Genomic DNA, 24,727 nt, shown 5'->3' on the forward strand with positions numbered 1-24,727 from the left:
TTAACCTTTTAGTTAATTTAAAACTGCCTTTGTTTTGTTAAAAAAATCAAAGGTTGTCTACATTGGTGACATTTCGAAGACTTAATGATTATTTTAAGGAAAATAAACAATTTTCTTCTGTATTCTACAATGACACTAGTAAAAACGACAGTGAGAAAGCTCAACGTGAGATACTTGTGTTGTGTGATTCTGCTCAAATGGATTTGGGGTCAGATTTTATGTGTTTTGATACAAAATATGGAATTTATTGTTTAAATTTTTAAAATGAAGAATCAGATTGGACTTTATTTTGCAGTTTAAGTAAGTCATTTATATCTCAAAGTTTTAGCATTTCCTATTTTTCATTCCTGTGAGTAAGAACGGTTTGGTCAAATCTGCTGGTACAGCCAATGCGTAACCCACTGAATATAGTCACCAAGGGATTAATACAGCTCTGTCTTTTTTTCACCCTGGCCTAGTTCCTGCAAAATCATGTGTCTACACGATTTGCTCACATGAACCGTCAGGTTGTATGTTGTCGCTAGGAAAAAGGGCTTATTCTTTCTCAAGTTACTGAATACTGAAGTAGGTAAAGAAAAAAGCTAAAGACCTAGTAATGTCAAAAAAGTTAGTAGTTTTTACAAGTTTTAGTTGCAGTTGAAATTAGTATTACAACATACGGATTTTTCTTTACTCATACCTCTTGTCAGTATGTTTGTAGTTGATTTAAGAACGCTCCTTTTTCTCCAGGTAATGTCACTAGATTGCATACATGCAAGCGCAGAAGTTAATGCGTATGCGTAAATGGTCTGAGGCAGTGTTGGGAGCAGCCCTTCTGTGGAATGAAGTAGCAACTTTAGTGGAAATATAATGAACAAGGGGATTAAAATGGAAGCATTTAGGCATACTTAGATTTTCAACTTTCTTTTGATGTCTTTTAAATGGTGTCTGTAATTCTGATGAAAAATCTTCTGGAGTTGTGAAACAGTGGGCTCTACTCAGAAAACAATCTGAAATTTCTTGGATGCAAAATGTATTTTTTCACTTTGTGCAGAATGTGATTTATATAACATCTCAGCTGACATGATCTGACATGTTTTTATGAATTCCTTTGCAAGGCAAAAATGCCTCTAGTTGCAATTTATAGTAATGAGACTGTCTGCTGTAAAGTAACTGATTACAATGAAGGTATAAGAAGCAAATGTGTTTGCCTTTCCGAGCCATTAACCTCTCCTCGCTTCTAGAGTACCCAAGCCTGTGTTCTGCAGCAATGTTATCTGCGGGTCTCCGAAATCCATACGTTTGTCCAAACATAATTTTGTATGTGCTTCACCAAATATAGTTGGTCAGTATTTTGGTCTGGAGTTCAGCCAATTAGGTTAAATAATAAATCCAACAGATAAATGAAAAATACAACAAAGCTCCATCTATCATTGTGTAAGCAAGTATTCACATGAACACTTTTCAATGATCTTTAGAATAATGAGGGGTAAATTGTGTCTTAGGGTCAAAAGCAGTATATGAGAGTATCCAGTTATCTTTATTAGGTACTACTGGATTACATTAGGGGACAACTGGGTCAGGTCTTGAAGCGGGTCGTTGTTTTTCTGGTAGTTTTGATGGATAAGTAACAAAAACATGACGTGTCTGCAAGGGCACATCTTCTCATAGATTCATGTTAAAATACTATAGAGAAAATTACACAAAATTGCTTCCCACTAGAAGAAGATCATCTGTTTCCTCCTAGTAAGTAGTCCTAGAAGGTTCCCGTAGCCATTTGCTGAAATCCTTTTTGTCTTAGAGCCCGTTCAGCAAACACTGCTGGGAGTTCTGCTCCGCTCGGCAGTAAGTGCAGCGAGTTGTACTGCAGGCACTGAAACATTGTGAAGATCTGGTCCCTGGGGAGCTGAGCGCAAAATTCTTTTTGAAGATCCCAGAACGGAGAGAATCCTGGCTATGCAGAGCCTCTGACAGAAGCTGCAATAGAGGAAGATAGGGGAAGGAGCTGCCAAGGCAGTGAAGAACTTCAAAGAATGCTGGAACTAGGGGCGAAAGTTCAACCTAATTCTTGTGTTATCCGAACTCGCTCACCCAACTCTGCTGCAGTGCATCTGCACAAAGTGGCTGGGGTCTGGTTGTTGCAATAACCTCACTTTTCTGGAATCTGACTGGAAATATATGGTTAAAAAAATGGTCGCCAGTGAAAAGTGTTCTAAGTAAAATTCCATGAAGCCACCCAGCCAGCAGCACCCCCTCCCATGGGGACACACACCTTCCCCACCTTGCCTGCTCCCAGCTGCGTGCTCCTACCACTTCCCTTGTGATGGTCTTGTTACACACCTCGGTGACCCCACTCAGCTCCCTGTCATGGCAGAAAGAAAAGTTGAAAGATTTCTGCTGGGTTAGTGAGTTGAATCAGCAAGCAAAAGAAACAGAGGATCAAGCAGAGAGCTGGAAACCACAAAGGTCAGAGCAGGAAGGGGGAAAGGGGCAGAAGACTTCCTCCTTTCCCGCATCCCTGAGTGGTTAAATGCACTCAGTAGATCACAAAAGCACAGTGTAAGTGCTTTTATTCTGGTTGAAATCTGGGACCCGCTGGTAAAGCTCCTATTGACCAGGCCAGGATTTCATTCCAGGTTTTATCTTTGATTTATGTGCGTTGATATTGGTGAACAGACCTGTGAAATGTGGTTTTGCAGTGTCTGGTAGATACTTTGAATCCAACTCGAGAAAACGTATTGAAAACAACGTTAAGAATCTATTTACCTAAATAAACATAAAACTTAATTATGATGCAATGAAATATTTTCCCACCATGATTTGTGCTGCTGACAGCCCATGACACTTCATATAGAACAATTAGTAAATAACTCTATGAATTACTCCCTGAAATAAATTGTCCTAGCCATCTTGATTAATTTACTGATTACCGAACATAAATATTCAGATCATCTCTGAATTTAAAATTACAGGAACTGAAATGATGGAGGTGACGATGCGGTCTTGGGATAGCAGTGAAGTTTGTTGCTAGTTTAGCTCAGAGTGGAAGTGGCAAAAACCCCTGTTTGCAGCCGATGGCTGTCCAGTGTGTCAGAAAAAGGCTTTGGTGTTCTGCTCCTGGTTTTCGCCTGCCTGTGGTGCATCAGCCACATCTGATACCTTCAGGTATAGGATCCTATGGCCTTTGAGGGAAAGGCTGCATCAGACGGAGCTACATCCTTCTTTCACCCCCGAGAGGGGAACGTTCCCCTGCAGGTGCCAAGTGCCTGGCTGCCGGAGGGCTCTCATTGCCATATCCCCCAGGCAGATGGCATTTATGAGCGCTGAATTTACACGGGAGGAAGAATTTTCTTGCTCTGAAGATATATCTGTTGGTCATTTTGTTCTGTGTTGTGTTGGTGGTTTGTAGGTGCAAGGTAACAAGTCTGGAATTTCAGAACTCAGAGGGGTAGAGCATGCATTTTTAAAGGAAAAAACCACTTCGGTTTATAGCTTCTTTGGCAGACTGAAGCCCGTAATGCCTGTCGGAGATGTAAGCTACACCAGGTACTTCAGGAACAATCCTATCAAGGTTTATGTGGATACTTTTATTTTATAGATATTGAAAATGAGATAAGATTCAGACTCATTATTGAATGTTTGCTTAACTTCTGCCACATGATGCTGTTTCTTCCCTTCATACTCTAAATTAGGTCATTATAATCAGATTGTGTATTATAAACAAATGTTTTTCTGTTTACATGTGATTATAAAACCAACTTGGAGGGTAAAGGCTATAATTTTGAAACAGATAAAATTTATATGTCCCTTTGAAATCTATATGGAAATGAGTTTCTCACACTCCAACAGAGATGATGTAAATGGACACCCGAGAGCAGTCAGTGTCCTCAGGGGAGTTTGAGCACTGTAAAGACATTTGCAGGTCAGAAATGAGGTTAATTGACAGGGATGTGTGTGAGGACAGGAAAAATTTGCACAGTGCTTGTCGGCAGGTAGAGCTGTCGGTTCTTCACTTGACCACTAGTATTTGTCAAACAAACACAACAGGACTTCGTTCCAGGGAAAGAAAAAAAAAAAAAGCAAGAAGAGTCATCTTAGGACAACAACATTATTTGGAAAGAGACGTGTTTTGTGGATTTGTTCCAAGATATTCCCAGGTATACACCTACCGTACACAGTCTCCAGCCTGGCTTGTCGCTCCTGCCAGTGTGGCTGCTGTCTGCAGCAGAGGTCTGCAGAGTGGCATCTCGGCTGGTTTTTCCTTGGGTGTTCTTCAACCCCATAGCTCAAGTGTGCAAGCCTGGGTTTGTGCTGGTGACAGTAACTCCATCTTTTTTTGGCATATTTTAAGTGACGTTTTCTGCTTCCAGCCCCCCCCGCCTTTTTCCATAATGAGTCATTTTGGATATAGTGTGTGTTGCGATTCCAGCCTGCTCCTCGTTGCTCTAGTACAAAATTTGCTTACCATGCAAATAGTGCATGCTTCATTCAAGCCTTCAATGTGTATCTCCTGTTTTATAGATGTGGAAAGACCAGGTAAGGGTCTGAATATATATATTTTTTTCCATAACTGCAGAGTACTGACAAATCTGAAGCTATTTCATGGATAGATACCAAGAAAACAACATACAAAGGAATAAAATTTATGTCTGGCTGATTTTCAGTCAGACCTTCCACTCTAACCACTGCGCAATGATTTATATTTTCAGGGTCATTAACTGTTCTCAATCTTTAAACATATTTTAATTGTAGGACTCTTTTCATGTCTTTTCTTTCTTATTTCTAAGATTCTAGTAAAATAGTAACCATTGAAGCCTGGCCCACACCATGAAAAATTTCGTCCAAGAAAATCCAGCACACCAAAATTGAACACATTGTGCCTTGAAAGAGCCTCTTTTCTGTTGGAAAACCAGCAGCTATAACCCTACTCTAGAACCATACTAAATGTCAGGTTTTAGAAAAAATATTTATGTATTTCCACATTTTGCTTCATCTTTTATTAATATTTGTATTAAAATGTAAGTATGTAAAATATGTAAAAAAATTAAAATAGCTGTACAGAATCAATGTTTCCTAGAAAATACTTAGCAAATATTTTTGCTGCCACCTTCTACGGTTCCATGAATTTATTCTGCACAAAATGTAAAATATACACAGTCAAGAAAGCATGTCAAAACAGCGAGCTCTTCTTAGTAGTCTCACTTAAAACATAAATATGTTTTAATATAATGATGAACAACTTCCTACATAGTTAATAACAAAGCAGAAAAAACCAATATACTTTGTCATTTCAGACAGAGTTTATTATTTTGCTTTACAATAACTCTGGCAACTGTTTGCAGGCTTTGACTGCTTTATAGTTTCAAACAAGTGTCTGGCAACATTATCAAGCTAATGGCAGAACTCAGATCTTTTAGAGCCATTTTAGTTAATTCCACAAATCAAGATTGGGTTTTGCCCTGTGTTTTAATTACCAAATATCAGCGGCCTCCTTAAATTCCTGTTAAGTAGTAATCCTTTACAATAATTCTGTTTCATACTTGTGCTTCCCAGAATGTACAGGATGTGTTTAGGAAGGGGCTGTTTGTTTGACAGTGGAAATACTTCTATAAGGAAGTATCTTGTTGTGGCTTTCAAAGAATAAATAATGCATTCCATAATACAAAATGCTGGCATGGCATTAACAAGAGATTGTGTTGCTCTCTATGTTCATATTCTTAACACCAGTCATCACTGAAGGAATGGCAACAATTATTTATAATTGTGCAATTTATAAAGTGTCCTTCCAAGAACATTTAAGGAAGCATGGAAGGAATGAACTGCAAGCTAAAATGAATAGGAGGAGTCAAAACCTGTCATGGGAGGCAGAAACCCAGTGGCCACAGCAGAGGCGTTCTGTGAGCAGAGAACTGCTCTGTTTCTCACAGAGAGCTGTTGGATTTAAGGGAAAAATCCTGTGAGGTGATGGGAAAAAAAAAAGTTGGAGGATTCCCAGAGAGAATGAGCTGATGAGTTCGAATTAAAAGAAATCTGTTACAGTGACTGTGCACAGGTATTTTGTAATGAGTGATGAAATGGCATCGGTTTTTTGTATTCTAATCTAGAATATAAATAATTTGGTATCTTGGTACCAATATTTGAAACGGTACAGATGGAAAAAATTATTTGTCTTCCCCTTTTGGTTGTGATTGTCATGGAGGTTCTTTTCTTATTATTGAATATATTCCTGTGATTATTTTGAAGACTGCAGTCTTAAACAACGGCTTCTCAATTGTGTGTGCAATACCTCACTCTTAGTAGATCATACACTTCTGCAGAAGTCATTGTTTCTTAATATTTTTATTTTTCTAAAAAAAAAGAAAATTTACAGAAGTTTTTGTATAGAAAGTGTTTCGCATGTTCATGGCATTACTATGTTCCATTTCTACTGATGTTTTCTTCTCATCCTCATTTAGCAAGAGGCAGATTTTTTTTTCATTACCTGTGTACTGGGAATACTTAAATAATAATAAAAACAATTAATTACGAGATTATTTATCTCGAAAGGAGCTTCCCATGTAATTAAGTTTACTTTATTCCTTTGGCCGTTATAAATGCTTTTCTTGCTTTCAGTTCTGAATAGATGAATTCAAGCCTAAAATTAAAAATCTGCTTCTGCACAATACTTAGCTTCCCATACCCCATTATTAACACTTTTCAGGAAATGCTTAATACCTCTCAAAGTTCAGCCCTGTGTGCTCTTTCCTTGGTTTGCATAGAGTATTTCAAACTATTTTTGCGTTTTTGTGGTTCAGTTCCGGTTTGTATCTTTTTACTTGTGACTGGGTGTGATGAGAGGATGGATCCTCAAGCAAGCGAGCGTTGTGGTGGGAAGCCCATAGGTCTGCTTGGTCCCGTCAAAGCGGGGAAATGAGGTTCCCGTAATCACTCCTCCACTAATGGGTCTTTGGGAGGCCCTGAAGTGGCCAGGAGAGCAGGGCTGTGAGGAGAGTCAGGAAATTCAATCTGGACTCGCAGGGTTTTGCAATAGACTGAAAGTTTCCCTTTTAAAGCAGATCCAGGGCCAAGGGACCATCTGTCCGACAGAGGCACTGAATGCCCTGAGGGGAAATAGCTACTGAGGTTGAATTTTGAGATAAATAAGGGAAGCCAGGGATTTGATTTAGAACAGAAATGGTAAAGTAGCAGCTTAAATGGGTAGAACTGTTTTTAAAATAATGGCTTAGTTTTGCCAGTCTAGTAGATTTCTTAAGATTGATAAACGTTACTGGAAAGATTCTTGAGGGCTTCCAATTGTCTACAGGTTTTCAGAGAGATCTTTCTTTCTGTATTTACCCAGTCTCTCTGCAAACCTAAATTTCTGAACTGTACATAAAAAAAAACCCAAACCAAACCAAACAGAATATGTAATTACAACATTGTAGCTCCAAAACACATCAGGTCTGCTCAGCAAGTTTTCCTTATTTCTGAATAAGTAACTCTAGGTAATTTAAAGAAGCTCTGAACATAATTTATACAGATATTTAGATTTTCTTAGACCCTACGGTCACCTTTTTCCCTCGGGATCAAAATGAATTGCTCATTTATAACTCTAAGCAGCAAGATGCCTGGCTACCTGCAAGTCTGTTCACACCTGTTGTAACATGGTTAATAATAAAGCCCTTGAAAATATGATTTAAATTATCACATCTTTATACATTTTATAGATTAGGTGTCTCCGTTTTGGGATTTCCAAATGAGTAAGACTGAGACTATTCTTTGCAAACAAGGCATGTTGCTTACATCCCAGAAAATATGTAGGAAAACTGTTGTCAGTATCTTGCACTGATATATCACTGTACATGTACTGAAAAGTCCAGGACATTATCTTGAGCCTTATCAACTTAATCTCAAATAGAGGGTTTTACACAGAAATCATTTTGACTGTGTTCTGGAGTAAGAACAAAGCAGCTTTTTCGTATAAGTGTAGGTTGAGCTTGGCAGGGACCTCAGGGGATCTCTAGTCCAACCTCCAGCCCAAAGCGGCATCTGCGGAGGCATCAGGTCGGGTTGCTGAGGGCTGTACACAGTCTGGTCTTGAAAACGTTCAAGAATGGAGAGTGCCCAGCCCCTCTGGGCAATGCCTGGCTTCCTCATGTCCAGTCAGAAACTCCCTCGTTTCAATTTAGGTCTGCTGTCCCCTTCCTCCCCTCACTGCTGTGAGGAGTCTGGCTCTGTATTCTTGGTAACCTCATCATAGCCATTGAAAGGCAGCTCTTTCCCCATGTGAGGCAAAAATGGAGGCAGATTACTCAAGTGTTTTATAAAGAACAGAAAATATTGATAGATAGATTAGCACTTAGGATAGGACATCAAGGTTTTCTTGCCACAAAATTCTGTGGCCTGTTTTTCTTTTACAACAACAAATAAGGAGATACCGTTTGATTGTGATCTGGTAGATGTTTACAGTATTATATTTGTTGTTGTGTGTTTTCAATATGTTAGGAAAGAGAGTAATGGTAACTGACAGAAATGTGTCACATACTGAATCCAAGAGAGGGAAATCCATGTCCGAATCACGGGAAGCTGTGGGACATGTGGTGGCAGGGAGGGCAAGACGGCAGCGTTTCAGCTACTGCTTTGGAATATTCTTGAGTGCCTTCCCTGGTATGACAGCATCTGAGAATAGGCCCAATTGAGCATCTAGTGTTTACATCCCTCCAGCCTCTTCCCTGGGGGATGGGGCAGGAAGAGGAGAAGGAAGGAAGCAAGGGATGATTGATGGGTTTTGAAAAGCTTTTCCCCCCCGTGAGGGGAAGGTGTGGTCGCTCTACACATCTCCAGCTAACAAAGCCCTCCTGTAGGTGTTAGCGGAGGTAAGCTTTTTCATCCCTCTGGTGATGGGAACACTGTGCAGAAAAATACTGTTTCTATTTTTCATTTGGGAATACAGATTTGAGCAGGAGAAGTAGCCTGTCACCATTACAGTTTATACTGCTTTAAGACAGTGTTTCAGCACTGAATCCGATTGTGTCATCGGGGACCGTGGGGCTATAATAAGTAAGACCGGAGCACAGATCGCCTACTGTATGTAGTACATCTCGGGAAGGCATGAGCACACAGCTATGTTTCTATCAAATTAAGCCACAGGTACATGAACATATTAAGCCAATATAATCTGATACTGCTGCCAAAACAAGCAGTCATATCCACCCTCTCACCCCTGCCTATTTTTGCTCCCATACTACCTCCTCCATTACGCTGGCACACGCAGTAACACAGCCACATGCTGAACCAGACAAAGGAAATGATCTGGAAGAAAACTAACCTGATCAGACAGAAAAGAATAAAATTAAAAAAACCCAAAAATGTTTCACCCAGAATCAGTTGCTGAACCATTGCTTTTTTCAGCAGTGATGCCAGCTGATATAGCAAAGCAGGCATAAGGCTACAGCCTTCACCAGACCAGGGAATATAATTTTATTCTAGCTTTAAGCCTCTGTGCTAACTTTATGCCAGCAGTGGGAATACAAATGATCCGTGATCCAGCATGAAGTTAGGGTAGTACAGACAGGCGGTACCTGATCTTGTGTAAAGTCTGCCGGTACAAATTTATTCCATCAAACATTTTTGAGTGGCAGCGATCACCATGTGGCTGTAGTGCTTTTCACCCAGTACTAGCAGCCCTCAAACTTGTGTTACCAAATCAAGGTCAAACTGAATGAGATACATTTTAAGACTCGAAAGCAGAAAAAAAAGTTAAGTTATGCAGAATTTAGTTCTGCCAGCTGACGGTGCTTTCTTACCACTGACTGTACTCGGATGGGCTCTGATCTGTGGTGGCAATGTATTAGGATACCAAAATAGTCAGTGATTATTTCTAGGAAACTAAGTAACTGAAGATTATGGCTTTTGTAGATACTAACATCAGGTGACACAATGTTACTCGGCTTTTCAGTAATGAACTACCTGGCAATTTGTTGCTTCTTCCCAGCTGTTTCCCATTGTCACGTTTGCGTGTGTGAGATTAGGGCCACGATGTTATCAGAAAGAGGAAGAGAAACCAAAAGGTGCCTGATGACGCGTGCCCGTACCAGGTCTTTGGCAGTGTCACCAATCAGAAACTCTGTGGCTTGACAGAACTGTAACTCTGGACTTCTTAAAAACTAGATTACCAGCATCAGTGGGTAATGCAAACGTATATAATGTAAACAATGCAGGGTAATAGCGAGTGAAGGTGGAACCGCCCTTTTCTCCGCGTGTCCCAATCTTGCTGCCCAAGAAGCGCAACGTTTCCTCGGCCCCAAATTTTGTGAAGAAAACCAGAAATTTCCCCCTGCTTCCCAAATGCTGGCCTCGAGGCGTTAATGAGGGCTTTGGCCGGATGTTCCTCCCCCTCTCCCCGTCGCTAAGCATGAAAAACTTTCGAGTTAAAAACTACAATATTTATTGCACTCAGAGCAGGCGGGCCCGCGGCGGAATGCGCGGCACGCGGGGCCAGGCGCAAATTGCGCCTGGCCCCGCGTGCCGCGCATTCCGCCGCGGGCCCGCCCCCCCCCGCTTAGGCGCAACCATTGCGAGCCGCGGGCCCGCCGCCCCTCCGCTCAGGCGCAACCATTGCGAGCCGCGGGGGGCGCCCGCCGCCCCGTTCCGCGCCTCCCCCGGCGCCGCGCCCCTCTCCGCACCGCCTTCCCCCCCTCCCCGCCCCCGCGCAGCCCGGAGGCGGGCACCCTGCCCGCTCCGCTCTTCCTCGTTGCGGGTTCGGCCCTCCGTTCTCTTCCCTCCCTCCCGCCTTCCCTCCCTCTTTCTGGGCGGTGGTTGAGGCCGGCGGGAGGTGGGGTCCGTCGGGGCTGGGCTGGGGAAGCCGGCGGCGGTCAATGAGAGCCCGTTGATGGCAGGCTGGGCGGCCGCGGAGGGGTAGGGTCGTCGCGGAGCGGGGCGGAGCGGGGGGGGTCGGGGAAGGGCAGGGGGGGCAACGAAGAACCGCAGCCGGCGGGGAAGGCACGGAGGCGGGGAGAGCCCTGCAGCCCCGCCGCGCCGCAGCCCGGCGGCCGCCAAAGTTGCTCCCCATCCCGAGGGGCAGCCGGGGATCAGGCGGGGCGATGATCTTCCCCAGCAGCAACAGCAGCGCGGCGGGCGGCAGCCGGACCCCGTATCGGAAGCAGGTAAGAGCGGAGTGGGGGTGTGGGTGTTTGTGGCTCCCCCACCCCCCGCTTTCCCCCCCACACCCCCCCGAGGTGCTGGGGGAGGAGTGGGGAGAGGGGTGGCGACTTGAGGGAGTTGCAACTTGCAGCCTGTTAGCTTCTCCAGAGCTGGGATTTACAAAAAGAAACTCTTTCTTTTTCCTTTTTTTTTATTTTTTCTTCTTTTGCTTTTTTTTTTTTTTTTTTTTCGTTCGCCCCCTCTTAAAAGCTGCGCCGTGACCTTGCCGAGTGCCCGGGCGGCCTCCGCCGGGTGACCTTAGCGGCCGGGCCGAGCGGCGCGGTGCGGTGCGGGGGGCCGCGGGGGGCCGGGCGGACGCCGGCCCTGCTGAGCTCGGCAACAAGTTGGAAAGGAGCCGGTGTTGCAACACGGGCCGCAGAGCGAAACTTCGGGTTGGATGTTTTTCGCTCGGCGTTGAAATGAGCGGATCGCGGCGCGGTGTTTCTTTCAAACCGCCTTCGGAAAACCCTCTGCCGCGCTTCGGACTTGCCCCTTCTCCCCCCCTTGAAGCGCACAAGGGAAATCCTGTGACATTTTATGGGCAGACAGATCGCTCCGATAAGCTCGGAGCACTCGCATCTATGGAGCTGTGCTGAAAGAGGTATTTCTTTGTTTGTTTGTTTGGTCGCTGGAAATAATATAGTTGAAATAGTTGGGTTGTAATACAACCTTGCTGGGCCGTTGTCTCTTCGGCTGCGCTTTTCACTTTTGTCCCCCCAAAAACGTTGGCATTAGTGTTACATTCTTTACTGCGAAGCGTGTTATTTTTCATTGACTCTGATTTAAAAAAAAAAAAAAAATTCTTACTTTTCAAGTCCATCGGAAAGTGTGCTGTGTGTTTGTGTGCCAGAGGGTAAATGGAGTAGAGGTCACTGACAAGCTCCCGGCTTGACAAAGCATGCCAAAAATACTATGGCAGGCTTCTTTCCAGGTGAGGAAAAATCTTTCCGTGTCTGCTGCCCTTAGCAGCTGAAACAAGGAATTTGACGGGTTCGGTTAGCGACAGTGCGGGATTTGTCCTGTTTCGCTCGCGGTCAGAATTCGTTAAGGGGCAGAAATAGCAGACCGCATCTCCCCGCCGCGCACAGCCAGGGGTTTCATGGAAATAATGGGAAAATGGGCTTCGAAATGTTGAATTCTCAGTGGGACGACGTGTGATCTGCGTGGCTGCCCTGCACGACAGGGAAAGTTAGGCGCTCGTATTTTTTTGAAGCTTAAACAAAATTCGCTATTCCCTTTCTCCTCCTCCCCTATTTTATAGAAATACCTTTTTTGATAAGAATCACCGGCGCGTTATCTCGGTAGCGCCCTGCAGATGCTGCCTAACAGTGCGTGGAGTTATCTTTGGATCTTGTACTCGAAGTGTTCAAGTCCATACATAATAAAACACGCTTATTGTGTGTGCTGCTTTGGGTTTGTTTTTAATAAATGCCCTGGGTCCGCCCACGCCGATGATCTTGTCTGGTGCTCCTGCATACTTTGTAAATGAAGCCAATTTATTAGGTACTATTTTCTTACCCTTACCTGAAAGGCCCATTAATTAAGGCAGGCCCCCTGGGGCCGGCGGTGTTGCCGGGGCGCCGGGCAGGGTGTCGGTGCGCGGAGGGCGGGCGGCGGGACCGGCCTGTGTTTGCCTGCGGATGGGAGTTCTCCTGCCGGCCTGGAGCGGGCTGATAAGATGCTCTTCTTTTCACAGTGCACTCCTTAGATTCAAAGAGCTAAAAGGGCCGACTGAATCAGAAAAACAAACAGAGCCTTTTTTTTTTCCCCCCAATAGGCAGAGAAAGAAATAAATGGGGGGGGGTATTATGTGGGCTTAAGACCCTGGGTACCAAAGGTTTCTTTTGTTAGTGTGTAGCCATTCTCTGCTCCAACACTTCCTACATGAGAAGCCAGGGCCCGTGCCTTTCTCCATTTAAGTCCGCGGGAAACTCCTATTAACTTCATTCATGTAGACTAAGGTCGTTTAAAGATTGACTTTCTGATCTGCCTTTCACTCAGACTTCACCTGCAGGGGCGAGCTGATGGCAAACAGTGCTGAAGACTGTTATGAGCCTAATTTTTCAACTCCTGATAATTAAGAATAGTCCAGATGAAGTCTCTGTGTGCTCTGCGTAACCCATAGTCAGACAACTGAGCTATAATTGTGCTTTAGTCTGAGACACTAGGTACTGTTAGTGTAGGAAAAGTCATCTACTATTGTCTCTAGAAGGAGAAATTAGATTTCCTATGCTAACAACATGTAGTATATGAAGCTGAAAAAAATTCAAGTGCCTTAGAAATGAAACTAAAATTGTTTGAGTAGCTTGTATGTCTCCATCAGTACTGTAACATACATGATATCAGGGTAATATAAGAGCAGTGCAGTTTTAGTATTTTCCTGTTTCATCTTTAAGATTCTGTAATGGATTCAGGTGAAAAGGTGAGTGATTTCTTGGTAAAAGGCAAGGTGATGCTCTCTTGATTTATTTTTAAGGCACTGTAATGGGATGTGAAATTCTGCCTTCATTTAAAATGTTGATAAAATACTACTTAGGTACAGCAGGTCCAGAGCTTTACCCACGCTCTCTTTTTGTTTTCCCAAGAAACTTTGTTTTGTTTTATAAACGAATCTGTGCTTACAGTATTATGCTTGTTATCTGCTGTATCTATTTCAGTGAGTATCTCAGGCATGTAGGAGCCAGTCAACATCCTGGGTTTCAGGTCAGATTCGATTGGGTGGTGCCTAATTTTTTTCTCTCTTTTAGAGTACTTGTAAGAATACTAAAACATGGTCTCTGAAGTTGTATTTTTGAAAGGATTTCCCGTGTTATGGGCAGACAGGCATATTAAAAATTCTCCTGCCAGGCTTAAAAGTTAGATGTTGCTTAAATGAGTGGCAACTCATCTGACAATTGGGTTGAAATGCAGATTCAGGTCTAGTTAAAGAATGAAAGCCATACAGCATCTGCAGTAATAGCCTATCACAATGCTCATGGCCGTGCATCCTATCTGAAAAAGGTAGGTGTAAGCTAATATTTTTACTAACAAGGTTACTCGAGCTATGCAAAGAATGCACATGTGTGCGTCCATAATGCGAAGGAAACAAAATGACATACAATATCCTGCTTAATACAGGCTCGCTTAGCTCTTGGTTTGTGGGTGCTGAGAACGTGATGATACTCTGTCCCTCCTCCCACTTTCGCTATTCTCATGTAAATCGGGAGGCTCTCCTCTGAAGTAAATATTTCTACACTCTGTAAAATTATCGTAAATGGAAAATTAGGCTTTCTCCTGCCATCTGCTCCTTGAATCTACAGAGCTAGTGCAGCTATTTGATTAGGGGTTTTCAATGGCTTTGTGCAGGGAGGTTTCTCTGCTCTCAGGTTTCTCCAAGAGGAAGCCAGGAGCAGCTCTGGAGGTCTGGGATGAAGGCCAGCGCAGGGTCCCACGGCCTGGGTGCTCTGGAAGCCCAGTGCCTCTCTCCCTTTTAACAGCTTTGCCCAGTAATACTGGTTCTTGTTACGTTTCTATGAGTGTAATGTTTATCTTGCCAGTGTAAGGAGATTTACATAGTTTGCTGCTTTCGAGCAGATTAACAGGGTGTAGCTGCACGTGAGGAATTTAACACTGATTTGGTGTTCGGCCTGTGTAAGGAGAGACATACAAAGCTTCTGATTAATCTTTTCATGCAGGTCTGTTAACATGAAGTGCCATGTCGCAGGTTGGGCTTTGTTAAAAGTTGAAGATGAGAGTGGGTTCCTAATGACGGTTAAGTGAAGAAAGCTTTTGCCAATCTTAGGCTAAAAATGTAGATGAGCTTTTCACCCTATCTATAAGTTTAAAGTATCAAGAAGCTACACCTGTAATCCTACTTTATTATTTCCCAGTTGGCGCTGTGTGTGGTGTCTGTGTGTGTGAGAAGGAACCTCATTAAACTTGCAAGACCTGGGCACGGTCATAACTCAAACCAGGCAGCTCCAGTGAGCAGACCAGACCAAACTGACTTTACACCTCTTGGGTGTATACACAGGGCTGCGGGGGGAGGTTTAGGAGCCTAAGAATGAACAGATATATCTTTGGTTACCTACAAAAATGGGATTAGTTTATTTTTGTTTGTTTCTTTCCAGAACTATAAGGATTATTTCATTTTGTTTCATTGGTTTGCACTGACAGAGTCTATATCCCTTTACATTTTATACTATGTTAAAGGGTCTACCTGGATTTAACAAGACTCAGCTCTTATGTTAAGTACCAGCTATTTTAAGTTTTTAAGTGCATCTGTAAGATTGTTTATGAAGTTCTGCTTTATTCTCGAGGGAGCAAAACTGCTCAGTCAGTGGGTTTCTATACTTGTAACACAAACGTGAATGAAAGAAATAAAAGGAAGCACCTTATCTTGTCAGGCATGATGTTATAGATTATGAAAAGCGATATGATTGTCTTATCTGTATTTAGCAATTTGAAGTTTTTGTTTAGTATTTCCATTGGGGTGAACAATATATTTTTATCTCTTTGGAAGCGTTATTGTTTAAAGTATGACTCTCTGCCATTAAGCTTCACATGGAAGGGAAAATAGAAGTCTGTGTCTCGAACATCTGCTGTTTTGTTTTGGGTTCATTTTTTTTTTTTCCTGAAACTTCCAACCGTTAAAAAAAAAAATTGCTTGAGTTAACACATTTCAGAAGGGTTAGATCCTTCAAACTAGGATTACTGGCAGGGAGGAGAGGGGAAGGAAGGAAGGGAGGGGAAAATCCTTTCCCGAGAGCTTGAGGTGACTCCTAGAGCATCCGCACAGTGCTGCAACCAAGTAAATAAAAATAATGGTCGCTTCATATGATAGCCATTTTGGTCTGTGTTTTTTTTTTTTCATCTGTAACGTCTTCATTAAAATTGATCTTTGTTTGTTGTGTGAGATGGTGTATAACAAAAGAAGTCAGTGGAGAATAGGAACTTTTTTCCTGGCTTTCCCTCATGGCTCTGTTTCTGGCTTCTTACGAATGTTTTTCTCTGTTTCTACATCAGATTATTTTTAAAATAGCTTACTTAAGGAATGCTGTGAAGGCTTATAAAGCTGTAGTCCTAATGAAGAGGTGCATGGAGGTGTTTTGATCTTTGATGAAGCATGTTGGTCAGAAGTTTTCTAGAAAGCCAAGAGAACCACATTTAAATGCTTTCAGAAACCTTGTTGAAGTAATTGTTAGTTATTTTGCATACGTTTCAGAATTGCAGTGTACTGTGGTAATTATAACAGCCCTGCAGAAGCCACTGTATTTGCAGCTTCCTGATGCAACAGGAAAGGGAAGGGATGAGTTATGAATAAAGGAGAAACGTGGGGGGGAACCATGGGTTAGATAAGCATGAGCCTCCTAACCCAGCAACTTAGGAAAACATCCACACAACAAGAAAATCATGTGCTGTAGGGGCTGGTTGCTGTGGTTAGCACAGGTTTAGCTCTGTTTTCCTCAAGAGACTGCAGTTAAAGCAGTGTAGCTGCAGCTGTGCATTGACGCACAAAGTAGTTTTAAACTGCAGCTTTAAACAGATTCAAGATGAACTAGGTTCATGTCAGTGTGAGTTAGTTTATTTAGAGCAGTTTAAATTTAGTAATGTTTATTACAGTTTATGTTAATTGATTTTTAACAATACAATTTTATACCAATTTTAAGGCCTAACCCCTGCACTGAGATGCACCAGCTTAAAAATATCTAGCAAATGTTTTGAAGTGTGATAAGCTGTTCAAAACACAAATGTAGTTGCAACACTTCAAAAATGTCTTTTTCTGAATTTATGGTGTAGTATGAGGATATATCAGCAGTATGGTCTGTTGCAAAATAAAAGCTGATAATTACAGATATATACAAATATATAATAGTATAATACATAATAATACCTTTTGTTATGTGTCCTCATAAAAGCAGTGTTGTTCACTTAACCATAGTAGTTTAGGAAATCACTGGTGTGTGTCTTATTTGTTTAAAGTATTCTGCTTTAGAAAAATGATGTGTCAAATAGAGTGAGTGTTTTGATTTTACTTACTCGGTTGGTAGAACTGTAGAACTTTGAGGTTGCAGGGGAAACAAATAACGCATTGTTCTGGGGAGCCCCGTTGGGCTTCGTTTCTCTTGGTTCCTTGGTTGAAGAACCAGGGCAAGGTGAGCATCAAACTTAGTGTGGCCTGACATTTACCTGTTTGTGAAATGAAATGCTTCTTTACAGCAACTAAATACAGGTAACTTTATTTCATCATTGATTCCATTTCTTGACAGCGTCTCTTATTGGCAGTGGCACTTTCACACCTTATTCTAAGCGTTTTTCCTGTTTCTCCACTTAGACGAGAAAGGGATTTATTTATTTCCCTACCTTCTATTGTTTTCTGTTCTTTTCTCTCTGAATCTCCTCTACCATATGGTGCTTTGCTTCAAGAAAGTGGAAACATGACTCCTTAGGTTAACTACAGCTCATATATTGTGTCATCTGGGTACTACAGCATAACAATGTTAGAATTCAGTCCTTTAGGATATCCGAGGTATGTGTGTGGCACTTCCATTTTTAGGGTGTTTGGGAGTGAAATCCAGGATTCAGGTGTGAGCTTGGATGAGTGTTACATGGAGCTTTTCTCAGGATTGTTAGTCACTGCAGGACACTTCATGCCTGAGGCGTTACCGGCTCCCACCAAGGCTGCTGCAGCTTAGTGGAGGAGTATCCAGTTATGATACAGTCTGAAGCAATGTTTGTAGCCGCTCAACTCCTTTGAGGTGGTTCAGAATCCTGTTTTAGGGTTTGTCTGACCTACAGGAACCATAGCAGTTTGTCAGCACAACAATCTGAAAGCACTCAAAGCATCAGGCAGATGAGGGTAAACTCAAATGCAGATCCTTGTTTACAAATCCACAAATGAAAAATACGAAATTCTTAAAACTGGGGAATGGAAAGAAAAACAAAACAGTTGTGCAGGACTTGTATGCAGCCCTGTAGCAGATGACTTCCAGTCTTCCCAGGAAGACTCTGGTTATTGTGCAACCCTGTTGCCTCAGGTTGTGTTCAGAGAAGGGACTCTGATTTAAGGTTCCATATTTCCTTTTATACTTGAAATCTGTTTAGGGGGTAAAGGATAGAGGACTCTTTTTATCATTTAAGTCAGTGATGGATTATTCAGCCTTCTTTCAGCAGACCGTAGGTTGTTTTTTCCTGCTTTGGAAGTGCTAATGTCTCTTGGGCATCACCAGGTGCAATGCTGCCCCCCCAGGCTTTAGAGTGTTCTTCAGCTAAGCACTAAAGCGATGGCTGGCATGTTGCAAAGGAGATTTCATGCTATGATGGGTGAATTTCAAGTCCTGTAGTGGTGTTTTTCTTTCTCTTCTACCTATGGGAATAATTTGCTCATAATTAGAGCGGGTCCAGAAGAGTGCCAGGAAGATGATGAGAGGGCTGGAGCACCTCTGCTATGAGGACAGGCTGGGAGAGTTGGGGTTCTTCAGCCTGGAGAAGAGAAGGCTCTGGGGAGACCTTCCAGCGGTCTTCCGGTATGTAAAGGGGGCCTACAGGAAAGCCGGGGAGGGATTCTTTATCAGGGAGAGGAGTGATAGGATGAGGCGTAATGGTTTTAAACTGAAGGAGGGTAGATTTAGGTTGGCTATTAGGAAGAAATTCTTTACTGTGAGGGTGGTGAGGCACTGTAACAGGTTGCCCAGGGAAGTTGTGGATGCCCCATCCCTGGAAGTGTTCAAGGCCAGGCTGGATGGGGCTTTGAGCAGCCTGGTCTAGTGGGAGGTGTCCCTGCCTATGGCAGGGGGGTTGGAACGAGATGGTCTTTGAGGTCCCTTCCAACCCAACGCATGTGTGCACGCATGGCATGGCCTCCTGCAAGCCTGGGAAGGCAGCACCCACACCAGATAAACCTGGTCTTCAGCAGAGCTGGGCACACAGTTCCACAGATTTCTGTGCGGTATGAAAACAACCACCAGCAGGAGGAGATCCTTTGAAGTGTTTAGTGGTCTGTCTTCCAGATGAGTTCAAGAAGAGTTCTAAAAATGTGGGTCTGAATTTTAAGCCTCTTGCTTATGCCAGTGCATACTTCCATACCCCGTGGTGCCACTGCCTGGCGTGAGACTGCTGACGTGAAAAAGTTCTTATTGAGACAGAGAACCAGAAGACCTTTGAATTTCCCCAGTGAGAAACCTGAGGTGAATAGTTGGTGTGTCCTAGGATTAGTATTAGACTGACATTCAGCAGAATCAAATGGTATTTAAATTGCTTTAATATTATTCCATCCAATCTACTTGGCTTACGTGATCCTCGTTACGGTAGTACTTGTGCTTATTTAAAAGTACTTCTGTGTAAATTGGGTGAAAACATTTGAGTTGGGTATTTAATATAATTGCTTAGCTACTAACCTTTGAAACAGGACAGTTTTGGGCTTTGCTTCAGCATTCCAGGAGATGTAGCTCTCAATGGTGCGCATGAGAAACACTTACCAAAACTGGATTTTTAAAAGAGCATTTCTGCAGTGTTTAGCTTGAACAAAAAGAGAAATAACTGTTCCTTTATGTTCTTGGGGCAAGAATGCTTCCAATGCACGCATAAACATGTAAATATTCCAGAACTAGGGACAATTTTTGAAAGGAGAAAACCAGCAATATCCTGTGGTTTGAGGAGCTATAGAGCATGTTTGAAAATTTAAGTAACTCTTATGGCGAATAGTACCAAGATGTAATTCACTCTGTAGAATTTCTGTTGGTTAAAGGTGTTAGTGAAACTTAGGGCACACCATGGCACCAGTAGAAGAATGCAGTGGTTTTTTGGTTGTTTGATGCGTCCTAGGAGCTGCCTCCATTCCCAGTTACAATATTCCACGATCCTATGGAGGTTAATGCAAGATGGAAATGGCTAAGGAAGTCATTCATTTTTTCAGTGTTATGTTGATATTTTAATTGCTATAGTGACAAAATCAGGTTAACTTTTGAACCAGACTTTGTCAAATTGCCAACAAACATACTGTTCTTAGATCAGTCAGGTGTGGAGTGTCGTGGTCTCGGGGAAGTCACTAAGGGCTGAAGACTGGCTTAGTTGTTAGAGAAGGCACTTCGATTTTTCATGTAACCATTCTTTACGTAATCTGATGAGTTGTTGGGAGTTCCCTGCTCTGAAGCTCCTGACTGTTTTGTGCTTTCTTTTTTAATGTTTCACTTGCAACTTTATTGTTGATTTAGTATTACTAATGTATGGTTTTGTGTTGCAATATGTAAGATGACGGAATGAAAGACCTAGTCTATCTGTGTGTTTTATCCTTCTTTCAAAAGACCTTTTTTTGGTGTGACACTTCTCGGGTGACCCTCTTCCAAAATTACTGAATCCTCAGAGCTGGTTTCCATCTCCACGTTCTTCCTCCCCTGAAATAAGTTCTGTGTTGAGTCATTGTCTTGGGTGATAATAAAAGTCCCAGGTCAGCCACACCTGTAACGTTTATTCAAGGACAGTACAAGGATTAAGATGGTGATATGAAGTTCAGATTGTCCTGTCAATGATATTTTGGATAATCTTAGGTAAATTGTTTAGGTTTGGCTCTTCAAAATGTATTTGTCAATAGTAGTTTCCTACCTCCCATAGATTTTTGTATAGAAATGTACTAACATTCAGCAGTGGGTCAGATATTACAGCAATTGGGACTAAATATCTTGAATATAGACATGCACACATACGTATATAGATGTATACATTTAAGACTGTTCTCTAAAGCTCAGGATAGAGCACATTATTCAGAATGATAAAACTTCGTGTTCAAATTCTGTCTGTCATTTACTGTGTAAGTAGTTTCTTTACAGTCTATGGAATTGTTCACGCAAATACTGTTACTTGTATTTCCAGATTAATAACAATGGCAGAGTTCACTTTGGCAAGAAACTGGACTGGTAAAACTATTTAGAACTCTAGTTTTAGAAAGAAGTAGATGTTGTTTTTCTGTTGGCAATAGTTGTCTTTATTTCGAAGCAGAAGTTCAGTGTGCAGAAAGGCAGAGTTCAATTATTAAAATATTACTCAGAACAGGAATAACTCCATGAAGTTCCATGGCCTAGATTTTGCAGAATTTTTACCTAGATAGCTTTAGTGGTTTTGTGGCCTTATCTTTCCTACTAAATTAACTCCTTGGGCTCTTTCTCCTCTGGGAAGTCCTTATTCCAATATTCTCTTGTCCTATTTTAATTTTGAGATTCAATTAAATTGCATAAATTCAAGTGTTTATTCTTTTAGGTAACTCAGTGCATGGTCTTTCAACTTTCATTTACTGCGACTGCTGTAGCAAACTAATAATGACTTACAAGATTATTAGTGTTAAACATCCAGTGGTTGCACAGATTGATAAGCTGCAAATGTAGGATTGCTGCTAAGAAAAGTGGAGCTCAGTGTTCTTATTAAAAATATAATTCCTTGAAACTGCCCACAGTGTGGGACAAACCTGAAAGCAGTCGCTCAGGACTGTAGTTGTGCAGTAAGTAGAGGCAAGTGATTAATTTATCTTAAAATGTTAGCCGTTAGCTGGGTGGATTCCCTTTCACTGCAGTGTTTTAAAGTTAATTTTCAGTTCCAAGTGTGCTTATCACAAGCATTTTCCTTTATCTATAACTTTCTGATGTGTTCAGGGCTGTGATTCCTCAGCTGAATTCTTGTACCAAGGACAAGAACATGACTAATAAAGCTGTGGATGAGCCGGGCTCTGTGCCCGAATGAACTGGTTTATTCCTGACTGGCGTTTGACATGGTGTTCATCATCTGTAGCCATACATAGCAGCAGACCTGATTCAACTGAAATGTCCCTTCCCCTTCCAGAGATGGAGGCCCTCGCACAGGCGCTGCTGTATGGGCCTGCGTGGCCTGCTGACTGCATGGGCTTCGAAATACGTTGGTGACTGCTGTAAGCACCACTTGTATCGCTTCTGCTATTTCAGTTATAACCGTTTAGATGTCTGAGTTAGACTATTATTTGTGCTGCCAGGATCAGTTCATCTTGGCAGTCGAATTCCTTGTATATTTAAAGTGTTGTATTAGCAGTACATCTGGAAGCTTTTCTAGGTGTTATCTAATTCTTGTATTTTTTCATTTCAGAATTAACAATGATCTGTGGTGTCTATGAAAATGATTCATTATGCAGTCAGACATTCACCCCAGCAGCTATTTGGAGTGTTGCTTCCTTTAACTTTTAAGATGCACTAAGGAATGGCATCCTGCATTTGCTCAGCAAGCATACTGTTGCTAAACATTTGTAACGTAACTTCAGAACTAAGTTTCTGGATGTAAAAGGAATCATTAATGATCATGTACTGTGAAGTCACCAACATTTTAATCTTAGAATAAGTCACATTGTGGTGCCTGCGTTTCAGACATCTGAATGATATTCTTAACCACTTAAAACCACTTGTCTCTCAGAAATAAAAATCTTCTGGAGTTAAAAACTAGCAGCATGAGTTAAAACTGTAGTTTACAAAAAAAATAAGTTTATCTCTTGGTTCAAACCAAGGATGAAGTTTCAAATTTGAAGGCAAAATGTGAGGGGAAATTGATGAGTACTGTGGAAGTGAGTTAGAATAGCTTTTCTGCTTGCATTATTCGAATATAAATTCCAGATTTCAAGAAGAACAGGAAATGATAAATAAATCAGACATAAGTACACATGGTTTTTGGGAAGTGTGTGCACAAGGATTTTAGAAAAGATTGTCATTTGTAAAGAGAAAATAGAATGTTTTCAGCAATCAGAAAGTATTGGATCTAATAAATGATAAGCATCTACCAGAATATCATCCTTTACAGAATCAGAAAAGACTGACTTGGGTTTGTTTCAGATAAAGGTTATAAGGAAAATCTGACCCTAAGGCCAGAGCAGCGTTGCTGCACGTGGTATGTACTCAGGATTTCACCAGTTCTAGCAGACAGGTTTGTTCATGCTGCTTGTTGCCTTACTTGTAAGGCTTAGTTACAGGCACAGGTACCACGTGTTATTCGCTGCAGTCTGCAGTTGTCTTAGTTTGTGTATGTAAAACCAAAGTTGGTTTAATTCCTGATTGCTTGACAGCCTAACAGCCTAATGCTGTTTTGTTACCACTTTCATGAGTCATCACCGATGGCAAAAGCAGCAAGCACTCTGAACTTCCTTTTTCTTTGTTTTTTTAATTTTTTTTTTTTTTTTTAGTGAGGGGGAGACACCAGGAGGGGGAAAGAACAGCCGTAGGGTCAAGGCTGCTGCTTTTGGCCGTGCTGCCAGATCAAGCTATTCTTTGAACTGCTATCTCAGTTTGTGGGTCCGCAGTCGTCCTTAGCCTGCCATCAGTCACGTCTCTCCCTCGTTCCTGTCCCGTCTGCCTTTTCTTGCGCTAGTGGGGCAATCCAGATGGCAGAGCGGATCCAGCTGAGATGCACAGGGCCAGCAATTGCCTCCATCGCTCTTCGGTCTTCTCAGCCAAACCGAGGGAAAGGTTGGCTTGAAAGCTGAGCTGCCAACAGGGCTGGCAAAGTCATCTTTGTTCTTTTTTTGGTTCTGCACCAAAGTCAGCTTATCAGACCAGCAGATCTAACCACCAATGTTAAAGCTTTTTGGCTTTCTTATACCTCCCTTTTCCTTTTCCCTATCTGCATATCCTAGGTCTCTCAAAGTGCAGTTTCTACTTCATAACTTTATCAGGAGTTGACTTTCCATGTTAAAACACCCTGTCAATAACACTTGAAAGATTTCAGCTTTCTGTGCTGTTCTTAGTTGTCCCAATGCCACATTCAGACCACCAAAGGCCAGTACAGACAAATGATCTCTAACGTGCACTTAGACATCTACTGGGGACCTCCACCAGAAGTTACCTACCCTTGGAAATCTTCTCCTAGTTTTTATGGATGATCTTCAGTTTTAATCTTGCGTACCTTTACAACTTTGAGAATTTCATCCTACTGAAGGAATACTGGTTTCCTTATTTATAAAGAGAAGCAAACTACTATTTATAAAAGCAGGCTCATGTGCTGGATTTTGCTGTGCTGATTTTAGCAAACTTCTTGCTGTGTTTTGTCAAGTCCCCAGATTTGTTGTCTTCACAGTATTGTGGTGAATTGCCTTAACGTATGAAAGGACTCCTTCTCATCTGTTAACTCTTGATCGCTTGCATGTAGGAAAATATGTACATTTTTAACAACTTTGCATAGAGGATTAGATTTACTGATTGGTTAGATTCCCTAACTGCTGATTTTAAATTAAATGTCCCATGCTCCTATTTGTTATGGCTTAAAATTCAAAAGAGTTCGCCCGCAGATCGTCTTAAATCTGTGCTCAGCAACTTTGTGCCTTAAGCAGACTTCTCCAGTCAACTTCTCTGGGCCATGGAGGTAGACATGCTGCCTGAACTGGCTTTCATCAAACAACAATGGAACAGTTTTGCTAGAAACAGCCTGGATCTGTTGAGACTGATGCCGAGCAAATGCTAACAAGCCCTGCTTGATCCAAGCTGAATGGGATTAAGTAGTATTTGTAGTATACTAAGCATTGTCTTCTGGAGTATCCTACTCCCTGTTTCCTCAAATGGTGCTGGAAAGGCACTCTCTCCATTAAGTATGC

General features: G+C 42.0%; 1 protein-coding gene across 6 annotated transcripts in view; it reads left to right on the top strand.

The window, feature by feature from the left end:
* The window catches only part of RBMS1 (RNA binding motif single stranded interacting protein 1), a 147,706-nt gene that overhangs the window by 42,220 nt on the left and 80,759 nt on the right, over positions 1–24,727 (top strand). The window contains exon 1 of one of the 6 annotated variants that reach the window (XM_074593655.1): positions 10,907–11,123. The exons of 2 other annotated variants lie outside the window; for them this stretch is intronic. In XM_074593655.1, the coding sequence (XP_074449756.1) occupies positions 11,061–11,123 (63 nt within the window). In that variant the 5' untranslated portion in view covers positions 10,907–11,060. Of the gene's footprint in view, positions 1–10,906; positions 11,124–11,212; positions 11,762–24,727 lie in introns of those variants that run through there. 3 more of the 6 variants (XM_074593651.1, XM_074593654.1, XM_074593653.1) reach the window with 3 other exon arrangements.

This window comes from Larus michahellis, chromosome 7, assembly GCF_964199755.1.
Source record: "Larus michahellis chromosome 7, bLarMic1.1, whole genome shotgun sequence".
Taxonomy (NCBI): Eukaryota; Metazoa; Chordata; class Aves; order Charadriiformes; family Laridae; genus Larus; species Larus michahellis.